Genomic DNA, 11,478 nt, shown 5'->3' with positions numbered 1-11,478 from the left:
CATCCAAGAAGCAATAGAATGACCTTCCCGCTAGTCGATCAAGCATTTGATCAATAAAAGGCATAGGGAAATGGTCTTTGCAAGTAGCACTGTTTAGCTTCTGGTAATCCATGCAAACTCTCCCTCCGGTCACTGTTCTCGTTGGGATGAGCTCATTTTTGTCGTTTTGAATCACGGTCATGCCTCCTTTCATTGGCACACATTGCACCGAACTCACCCAAGAACTATCGGCAATGGGGTAGACCACCCCGGCATCTAACCATTTGATGATTTCTTTCTTTACCACCTATTGCATGGAAGGGTTTAACCTTCTTTGATGCTCCACACTTGGTTTTCTCTCTTGCTCCAATTGTATCTTGTGCTCACAAATTCCGGCGAGAATCCCTCGGATGTCCGCTATACCTCAAGTGCGGTGGAAGTGGCTTGAGCTCAAGTTGCGGCGGCTCAATAATTGAAGGCTTGGCGGGAGGAGTGACTCTATTCTCTAAGTCAAGAGAAAGTTTCTTTGGTGCATAAGTGTAGGACCCAAGCCCTTCTAATGCATTCACCGATTCCATGTACCCCTCTATGTCTTCACTATCAAAATTTACCAAAATAGCCGCCAACGCCTTACCAAGGCATTGTTCTTCCATCTTCATCTCAATTGCGTCTTCTACCACATCAACGACATCAATGACTGAGATGCTTTCATATGCATGTGGCTACTTCATACCCTTACTTGCTTGAAAGGTAACCTCTTTGTCATTAACTCGGAACTTGATCTCATATCGTTCCGAATCCATAAGTTCTCTTCCGGTAGCAAGAAATGGTCTTCCCAAGATGATAGGGATTTCTTTGTCAACAACACAATCAAGGATCACAAAGTTGGCGTGGAGGAGGAACTTTCCCACTTTCACAAGAACAACATCAACAATCCTCACCGGTCTCTTTATTGAACGATCGGCCTTTTGTAACCTCATACTTGTAGGCCGCGGCATACCTAACCCCACTTGATTGTAAATAGAAAGGGGCATTAAATTGATGCTATCCCCATTATCACAAAGAGCTCTTTCAAAATTGCGCGCCCCAATAGTGCATGGAATGGTAAAAGCTCCCGGGTCTTCTTTCTTTTGAACGGTGGTTGCTGCTATGATGGAACTAACCCAGTGAGTCACATTCACCACTTCATTCTTGGTGCTTTTCTTCTTGGTGATCAAGTCTTTCAAATACTTAGCAAAACCCGGCATCTCTTAAAATGCTTCCACAAATGGAATATTCACCGACAATTGCTTGAGAATGTCATAGAACTTCTCGAGTTTGCTATCATCAACCTTCCTAGCAAGTCTTTGAGGAAAAGGAGGAGGAGGTCTAGGAATTGGTGCTAGAGTTTTTGGTGCCTCTTTCACCTTTTCCTTAACCGCTTCTCGGTTCACTTCTTGAATTTTTACCTCTTCTGGGACTTTTTTCGCTTCAACAACAACTGGAACTTCAACTTGTGCCTCAACTTCTTGTTTAGAATCTTCCACGTCGACCACTTGTTCATTTTCTCCTTGAAGTATTTTCCCACTCCGAGTTGTGATTGCCATACAATGAGAAGTTGGACTGCTCCCACTACCTTTTGGGTTTGCAATTGTGTCACTTGGGAGTGTGCCCTTTTGCTTCGGATTCTACTCTCTTGAGAGATCTCTCATTTGCATCTCCAACTTTTGAATAGATGCGGTATGAGAACTGACAAGCTCGGTCATATTCCTCATTGAAGTATCGGTCCTGTCTTTATTTTGCAATACTCGTTCAAGCATGTTTTCCAACTTGGAATCACTTGAAGAACCTTAATTCCAATGCAGAGAGTTGGAATATTGCCCCTTTGGTGGAACATAGGGGTTTGAACTCCGATTTCAAAAGTTATTGTTGTTGTTACTCCAATTCCCTTGATTTGAACTACCTTGGTCATTTTGCCACTGTTGGTTGCCTTGCCCTTGGGGGTTAGGCCTCCATTGGTTTTGTTGTCCTAACCCTTGGTATGGTTGCCTTTGATAACCTCCTTGAGAGTTGTTGACATAATTTTCTTGCTCGTAATCCTCATTTGATGTGGGTTGAGAATCTTCCACCACATTCACCTTTTTGTTTGGCTTTTAGTGAACATCTTTGTCAGCACATTGACGTTGGTGGCAAGCCCGGCAATTACTTGATCTCTTTCTTGGTTCTTCTTAATCATGTTGGTCAAGGAAGGAGTACCATATGCAATTCCACTCGTGGTGTCCTGTGAGTGCCAAGCTTGGTTATGTTTTGCCATTTTGTCAAGGATTTGTGTGATCCTCGCAAATGTTTTATCCATAAAAGATCCATCAGCTGCATTTTTAGTTATAGATTGATTCATAGCATCCAAACCCGTGTAGAATTTCTCCAACAAGATAGAATCTGGAAAACCATGATTTGGCGACCTCACCAAATATAGCTTGAATCGATCCCATGCCTCATGTAGATGTTCTCCCGGTAATTGCTTGAAAAAGAAAATTTTATTTCGGAGCTCAGACTTCTTGCTTTGTGGGAACCATTTAGCTAGGAAAGCTCGGACGATTTCAGGCCAAGAATGAATGGAATTTGGAGGTAAATTTTGGATCCATTTCCTTGCCTCTCCGGCTAGTGAGTACTTGAACACCCTCAATCTTAGGGCATCATCTGAGACGTTGTTCTGCTTGTGCATCGCACACACACCCAAGAAGTTTCTGAGATGTTGATTCTTTTTTTATTTTGACTTCTTTCAAAGGGCAATGAATGGGAGGAAAGGGGTTCACTGGAGTTTGTCTCTTGAAAATGGTTTTATTTATTTATTCTCTTGAAGGTCTTTTTCTCTATTTTATTTCATGGTATCAAAGCCAACAAGAGAATTAGGGTATATCGGATCATCATCAGTGGAATTTCTGAGAAACCCCTCTGCTTTGAGCATTAGGATTAAACTGTGTTCCACCTTGAAAGTAGCAGCATCAACTCTTGGAGGTACAATAGCATTTGTATCCTCAATGTACTCATCTATGTCCGCAAAAGGATTCTCTTCTTCGTCATACTCGGCCATGTTTTCCTATCAACACCAAGCAAAGCAAGCAAAGTGTGATGGAATAGAAGAAGACGTAAAGTAAAGTACACACTAATTAGTAATTTCAAAACCGTATTCCCCGACAACGGCACCAAAATTTGATACACTCAAATTACACTTTAAATAAATAGTGTAAGGCGGTCGGTGTCAAATATAATAATCCAACAAGGTTGGGGCCGAATCCCACAGCGAATAGGTGTGAAAAGGCTACTTGAGCAGTGTGAAACTTGACTTAAGTCATAATTCTATTCCTTTAGCTTAACAAGAGAATGATATAATTGTGATTTAACAAGATAACTATTTTGTTATAAGAATGTGATTAATTTGAATAAGGAAACCAAGGTTGTGTCCCCATTAGTGAAATGTAATGCTATCGGTGTTAATATGATATCTTTCTAATGGAAGGTCCTTTAATATACAAATGGTTTCTAAATGACTACCCAATATTTTTCAATGGTTGGGTAGTATTTTCTCTTTATAATTTTTCCAAATATAAAAGTGTTACAATTAAGAACAACCAATTTATGCCAAGTAGAACCCACTTATTCCTAAGCGATTCTATTAAACAAGGTTTAAAGTCTTGAGTTCTTGATATTCACTTCTACCAAACCACTTTTCTAAGTAAAGCAAGAGTAAAATGGAATAATTTAATGTTTGAAACCACCAACAATGAATAAAGCACAAGAAATGAATAAATATCAACCAACCATTATATATACATATTCAATGTTAAACACTCATTAACATTACACCCATTTAGGGTCCACAACCTTAGTATTTAAAACTAGCTACTCATACTAAAATACAAAAACAAAGCAATAAATAGAGTCATAAAGCTTACAAAAGTGCAAGATTCTCTCTTCACAAGCTTCCAAATTAATGGTGTACTCAATGCCTTCAATGTAGTCCCTTTTTCAGACTTAATGACCCACAAAAACCCTAGTAAAGCTATTTATAGTGGACTAAAAGTCGGGGTCAAAACTGGACAAAAATGCCCCTGTAGACACCTTCTGCGACCGCATAATGGTCGCAGGCCATGTATGCAGTCCGCATAATCATCATTTTCATCGCGGATTTGCAGATCTTCAATCCCTGAAATCCACCGCATTTGCATTGTACGGCCGCATTTTCCATCGCAGAAGTGCCACGCAGATTCTTCAATTGCAATTGTGCGGGCATTATGCGGCTTGCAGAAGTGTTATGCGACCGCATAATGGATCGCACAATCTTCTCTTCATTTGGAAAAATAGTTGCTTCAGTTTGCGGTGGTTATGCGGTCTACATAGTACTGATCACATACTTGCAACATTCCTACTCTTCTGTGGCTTTTTGACTTCTTTTCCATGTGTTTGAATCTTCAAGTCTTATGCACTACAAAACACCAAAAACTTTATAAGATTTAACTATAAATGCATTGAAAAATGAACTAAATTCTATGTAATTGGTATCAAAAGTGCCAAAATTCTACGGCACATCAGGTAACAAACTCTCGCAGCAACTCGGATTCTCCTTGTGCAATTCTAAAGATGTCAGCCTTTCAGGCCAGCGCCTTTTTGGCCCCGGCATGAGCCTTAAAAAAATAATCCGCGAGCATCTCAAAGAAATCTATGGAATGCTCAGGTAACAGTGAATACCACGTCAAGGCTCCCCCTCGTGAGAGTCTCTTCGAACTTTTTCAGCAAAACAGATTCAATCTCATGAGAAGCTAAATCATTCCCCTTCACCGTCATTGTGTAGGCGGTAATATGCTCCTGAGGGTCTAAAATTCCATCATACTTGGGCACGTCGGGCATTTCAAAATCGATTCAGGATTAATTTCGGTGTCGCGCTTGGTTTGTACGGCAACTGAGTATACTTCTTTGAGTCCGGTCCTTTCAGCACCAGGGGTGCACCATGTATTTGGTCCATGCGAGCATTCACTTCTCTCGTAAACCGTAAGATTTCATTCTTGAAGGGATCATTTCGTTGATGGGTCCAGATAGGCTCCCCCCAGCTCCATCGGAGCCAACTTCGCCCCTCGGGGTGCTGTTATCGGTCCTCCGAGTTGTTTGATCTGCGGGAACACCGGGAGGAACTGGATCTCGTCTATTCACATTATTGGAAGCCCCCGATAACGCCTGCTTCAACTCCGTCATAACCTTATCCTACCGTGTGAGATGGCCCAGAATGATCGTCTTGTTGCTCTTCTAGGACCCTTACCGCATCAACAACATGCTCTTCTTTAGCATCATCGGGAGTTGTCTCCCGAACATGTCGCAAGTATCGCCTATCGTGTACCGGCATGGTATCGTTCCCCTCATTGTAATGTCACTGATTGAATCATCGAGATGAGGCTGGTCTCCTCGAATCTCGGATTTTATGTGTTGTTAACACCGTTATCTGCCATTTCATACAATTTTGCTAAGACAAAATATCATAACACGTTATTAAAAGCGGCAAGGATCAACTTAATTATATGGTTGTCTAGGCCCCACGGTGGCGCCAAATTGTTTACCCGTAAAATGGTATAGTTGAATTTATACGAGGTTTCTAGACAAGTGAATTAATTCGATTCTGAAATAATGAAATAATTGAAGAAATATATAACACTTAGCCTTGATATGAAGAATAAATAGCATAAATAATTTTTACGATAGCGAAGCCTTGGGGCGCAACAATAATAAGAACAAAAAGTAAGAAGATAAAGTTGTATAGAGCTTTGAGTAGATTATAGTATCAGTTTGCCAAAAAAATCCGTTCTCCCTTACAATGATAACAGAGCTCACTATTTATAGCTATGTCTAGGGAACAAGGTCCTACGATCGTGCCCTTCTTTAGTGTCAATTATGAGGGTCATTGATGAAGGTGTAACGGTGAGCATAAATGACAAATTTTCTATAACGGGCAGTGCACTCAATGTCGTGAAATATTCTTCATTAATGCCAACGGGCGGAGGATATTTATTGTCTCTTTATGAGTATCATTCCTTCCGGTATCAAACAGGATAATTTCATTCGGCTTCATATGTCATTCTTTAAAGCGACCACCTGGCATAATACATTTTACCCTAACATTCATATATTATATATTAAATTCTAATATCTATAAGCTATACTGAATTTAAAAACCAAGTGTGAAACAAATAACTAAAATTGTAGCTGAATACTAAATTAAAAATAACTTTCTTAATTTTTTTAAAAAGAGTTAATCACAAATGTGACCATGTGTACATAAAGATCTGGATATATGCACGAGGGAGTATCGGCGTGTCTCCCCCAACAAACAATGACACTTGCAAGTGTGGGATAGTTTCTTCCCTTGCCTTGGAGACACTCACACTCGGGAAAACTTCTCCTGAACTCAATAAGTATGCGTCAACACCTGCAAATATAGATATCTAGCTAGACTGAACCTTCGTGTTATTCACACTCAAGAAAGTTAACTACTTATCTCAAGTCGTATTTGATCACATTGTCTAAATCTAAGCTAAGTCTGATCGATACAAGCAATTGCATACATAACAAGTAATAAAATCAAAATAAGCAATTTAATCACTTTTTGAAACTCTTAGTTAACTGGTTATGCATATGCACATAACTGAAATTTTTATAAATTAAGCACTATAATCAAATTCTCACTAAAATGTTCAAACGTGCAGGCCTGTGTTTCGTACTTGGGCAATTTAACAAACACTTTGAACCATTCAAAACTCTTACTTTCTCTTTAAAGCTTCAAACTTGGCCTATAATGGCTTCTCATGATTTTACCATTCAATAACAAAATAAATTCACCACTAATATTTACTATAAGGTTCTGCATTGCATATATCAAACCCAAAACGAATTATCCTTTTGAAGCTTTCTCGTGAAATTCACTTAGTAGGCATTCTAGAAGATCTCTATGATGAATCTGTAATATTTTGCGTTCTCTGAACTAATACTTGGATAAACTAACTTGAGCCCGCTATAAAAATCTTATCATGTATAGCGGGAGAGTGCCCTAGGTTTAACCTGTGAATTAGATTTACCCAATCTTCAGCAAAATCAAATCTTCTCAACACACCGCATAATTAAATCCAAGATACCTTGTCATATGCTTTGGTCATATCTAATTTTATGACCAAATTCCACCCTTATTGGGCTTACCCATATCATTTATAATTTCCTGACTAAGAAGAACATTCTCTGAGATTATTCTGCCTTTTACAAATCCTCTTTGGTTCAAAGAAATTAATTTAGGCAGGAGTTTAGCCAGCCTATTGTTTAGTAATTTAGAGATAATCTTGCTTGTAACATTGCACAAGCTGATAGGTCTTAAATTCGAGAACATCTGGGATGATCAACCTTAGGTAACATAACCAGGCAAGTGTGAGTGATAAACCTTGGAAAATCAGCCCCATTAAAAAAACTATGAATAACATTGCTTAAATCAACACAGATAATGTCTCAAGTCGTTTGAAAAGATTTACTATTGAGCCCATCTGGGCCTGGGCACTATCTGGATCAATAGACATAATAGCATTCTTAATTTCCTGACTAGTAGGAAAGGCCATTAGATATTCATTGTCTTCTGCAGAGGAAACAGAAGGTATATGGTCTATCATAGATAAGTCTGCACTCTCCTCTGTGGATGAAAATTAGTCTTGAAAGTAATCGACAGCTGCATTAGCAATCTCCTGTTTATCTAAGAGCCAGTTGCCATTGACATCCTTAATTTGTTGAATGTTCAGCTTCCTCCTTCTTTCCTTGATAATGCTTGATGGTAGGCTATAATATTGTGTTTTAGTCGCCTATTCCACTCTAATTTGTTGCACTTCAATTGAGTTTGAGCTTTAATCGCTAATGTTTTGCACTAATTATGTGATTTATGCCGTGTAGGAGTGATTCTGATCTATGTAGATGTTATGGAATGAATTCAATCCATTCTGGAGCTTTGAAGTCTTGGTAAAAGCCCAAGGAGTAAGTTTGGATCATGTTCGGGGATCAACGGATGAGATTTCACTTCAAGAACGAAACGGAGAATCGAGCAAGACGCCACCCATGTGCGCGGGCGCGCACGTCTAACTCCGGAAAGTGTCCTTTTTCGCGTAGGAAAAGGTGTTTGTTAGTCTGTATGAGTTCACCACACTATAGAGTATCTGGTCCTCTATGAGTTTCCACTAGAAAGACTAATGAACCAAACTGTATAGAGATCTGGTCCTATATCAGTTCCCACAGTGCTAACTACAGAACCAATATGTAAATGAGACACAGGATTTTTACATGGAAAAATCCCACTCAAGGGGACAAAAACCACGACCTACACCTGTAGGATTTCAACTTCACTAACTTGTAAAATACCTATTACAAGCCACTTTGTAATGACTCCATTACAAAGAATTCAACTCAACTAACTTGTGGTACTCTTACCACAAGCCACTTTGTGACTCCCTAGTTACAAAGACTTTCACTAACTTGTGATGCTCTCACCACAAGCCACTTTGTCACTCTACAGTTACAAAGGCTTTTGACTAACTTGTGATACTCTCACCACAAGCCACTTTGTCACTCTTTAGTAACAAAGACTTTAACTTATGACTAAACCTAGTCACATCGTAAACTCTGAGAGTTTACGGATTTTACAAGAGGTTTCCTAATCAACGCTTCTAAGAAAGCAGGATAAGAGTTACAATGAAGAACACATAACAAAGACTCAACAAACCTAAGGACTTAAGATATATTCAATCTTGGATCCGGTCCTTGAGGTTGCTGCAGCTTTGTTCTTGAGAAAGTCTATTGCTAGTACTTGAGAGAAGGTTTTCTTTTCTGATTTGCAAGTGTTCAAGTGATCAGATCCCATGCACCAGGTTGTTATACTACAAAAGACATTACCATGGTGATGTCAATTCACAATGGTGATGTCAAATCTTGGTTAGTACATGCTTCTTCTCAATGGGAAGTGACTACTGCACTGTCTACTACACTGTCGCGTGTACAGTTGCAGGCAGTCACTTTCTGCAGTTGCTTTCCAGCTGTATAGTTGACTCATACTTCTGTCATAGAACCCTAAGGGACCAGGTCCCTGTTGTGTTCCTCTTTGTACAGTTGCGGACAGTCACTTTCTGCAGTTGCGTTCCAGCTGTATAGTTGACTTGTACTTCTGTCAGGAGAACACCAAGGGATCGGGTCCCTAATCTGGTTCTTGTGAATCTAAAGGCACATTGCCCAGATTGTCTTGAGTCGATTAACTTGAATGATTGTTCCAGGCATGCTTCAGGTCCTTTATCTGGTTCTATACAGAAAGTTTGTCAGATCATCAAAACATAGATTACAAGACCTTAAGCCCATCAATTTCCCCCTTTTTGATGATGACAAACTTTTAACATTGATGAGACTTAACCAGATAAGGTACCAGCAACCGCATATGTTCCCCCTGACTCTATGCTCCCCCCCCCCCATTAATTACTTGCTACAATTTCAGTTTAATCGATTCTTCCCCCTTTTGGCATCAACAAAAAGACACAGTCAGACAAAATGGCATAAAGAAGTCTAACAAAGTTAACTCATACCACATATGTGCACACAACATGATAGAAAAGAGAAGCAAAAAGGAAAGCGAGCATTGTACAACAAAAGAATAGATGTTTCATTGATAAGAAATTAGACTATTTCAACAGGAGCAGCAACGGTGAAATCCAACATGACATCACAAAAAGACAAACAAAAGGAAAACAACAGCCACAAAACATCAGAGTAAAAGATAATTGGCCACTGAGAGAATCCTAGGGGGCACTAGAAGAGGGAGGCTTGGAAGAGGAGGCAGCAATGGTTTTGAGAACCAGGTCCATGCAGGCATTTGCAGACAACTGTTAGTCAAGCAGTTTCTCCCGCAGGTTCTTCACTTATTGCCTAAGTCCAGAACTTGTCTCATACCTGCCATCGTCGAGATTGCTGGGTCAAACGTGCGACCCCACAAGACTTTTCTGAGTTCTCAAACTCTCCTACCCAAGGCCACTGTCACTTGGAATGGTCTTCATTGAACCAGGTCCTCCCACAGTTTCCCACTTTTTTTTTTTGTAGACATTTCAACAAACTTCTCGTTCCTGCTTGCAACAGCCACAATGTCACCTTCAAACAAATCTTTCTCAACCACAAACTTTTGTAGATCTTTTCACTAAGGAACTAGGTTCCTCCACAGCACTTTTATCAACCTCAACCACTGGAATGTGTTTTTCAGCCACAACTTTCCCTATTTCATCAACCTCTTCTTCTTTTTCTTAATACTCTGCTTACTCTTCTGCAAGGTAGACTCAAAAGCCTTTTTCTTCTGCAACTGCCTGGTTTGTTTCAGCTGAAAGAGAATCAGGTTCTTCAATAGGTTTTTTTGTGACGGTGTCATGAACCGGAGACTCAAAAAGCACCAGAGTCCTTTTATCCCCTAAGAATGAAGTTTCTTCCCCCTAAGATTAAGGCAGAGGGGAGGCTCCTTCATTCATAAGACTCTTAGCAGCGATAGCCATGATATTTAGTGCCGCTTCCTTTGCTGGTGACTCCGTGGGAGCTGCTGAGCCTAGAACGGAGGAGTTCAAGTACTGATCAGGATCTTCCTCAGAGACCTATGACGCCTGAGGAGTAGCACTTTTGGTTTGTTCAGAAAAAGCAGGAGAAGTAGGGTTTGCAACACATGGAAGTGAGGCAGGGTTTGACGGAGAAGTAGAGGTGACTGGAGATGAGGAGGAAATCGGTATGGGTACAGTAGTATCAGGGATAGTGAAGAAGTGGGTTTTTGGTGATAGTGTTAAGGGATGTGGAGATGTGGGAGTGATGTTGGTGGCAGGAGAATGAGACGATTGTTCGTTGGCCATGGTGAGAGAAGTGGTAGAAAGTTCTGAAGGAAAAATTAAAAAGATGCAAAGGGAGACAATGGTTTAGAACTACTGGTCTGAAAAGTCGGATGATGTGGCAGTTGAATTAATTTTGCTATCTTTGTGAATAAGCATGGGAAAAACACATTACTACTAACCTGTGGTACAGGAACCAGGTTCTTGACCTGTTTTTGTAAAAGGGTTTTGTAGCTCTCCTCCGAAGTTCAACACTGTACCTTTATCTTCTATGATCATCATGTGTGTTCACCTGCAACGGTATAGATGTGAGTTAGGCCTAGTCAGAAAACACTTTAGCTAATTTTACCTTAGTGTGACTATCATAGTCATGTCAGCAGAACCAGGTTCTCAATTAGGTTTAAGTAACCCCAGTGCCATCCTGTTTCTCAAAGTGTTCCCTGCTTAGAGCTTTGGTGAAGATATCTGTAATTTGATTATCTGTGCAACAAAATCTTATACAAATAAGACCCTTTTCCACATTGTCCCTGAGAAAATGGTGTCTGACATCAATGTGCTTGGTTTTCTTGTGTTGAACCGGGTTCTTTGCCATGTTGAGAGCACTGGT

General features: G+C 40.0%; 1 protein-coding gene across 1 annotated transcript; it reads right to left on the bottom strand.

Annotated features, from left to right (window-relative positions):
- LOC109230153 lies at positions 363 to 959 on the bottom strand. The gene is made up of 2 exons (XM_019395678.1): positions 719 to 959; positions 363 to 571 (listed from the first exon to the last, which is right to left on the bottom strand). Exons 1-2 carry the CDS (start codon positions 957 to 959, stop codon positions 363 to 365), a joined length of 450 nt encoding a protein of 149 aa, XP_019251223.1.

Source organism: Nicotiana attenuata, chromosome 7 (genome assembly GCF_001879085.1).
Source record: "Nicotiana attenuata strain UT chromosome 7, NIATTr2, whole genome shotgun sequence".
Lineage (NCBI taxonomy): Eukaryota > Viridiplantae > Streptophyta > Magnoliopsida > Solanales > Solanaceae > Nicotiana > Nicotiana attenuata.
This window is presented reverse-complemented; position numbering and strand designations above follow the sequence as displayed.

Coding starts and splice junctions, on each gene's coding strand:
- LOC109230153 (XM_019395678.1), bottom strand. CDS start 959: ATGAGGTTACAAAAGGCCGATCGTTCAATAAAGAGACCGGTGAGGATT. Junction 572..718: donor AGAGGTTACCTTTCAAGCAA/GTAAGGGTATGA, acceptor TTGATAGTGAAG/ACATAGAGGGGTACATGGAA.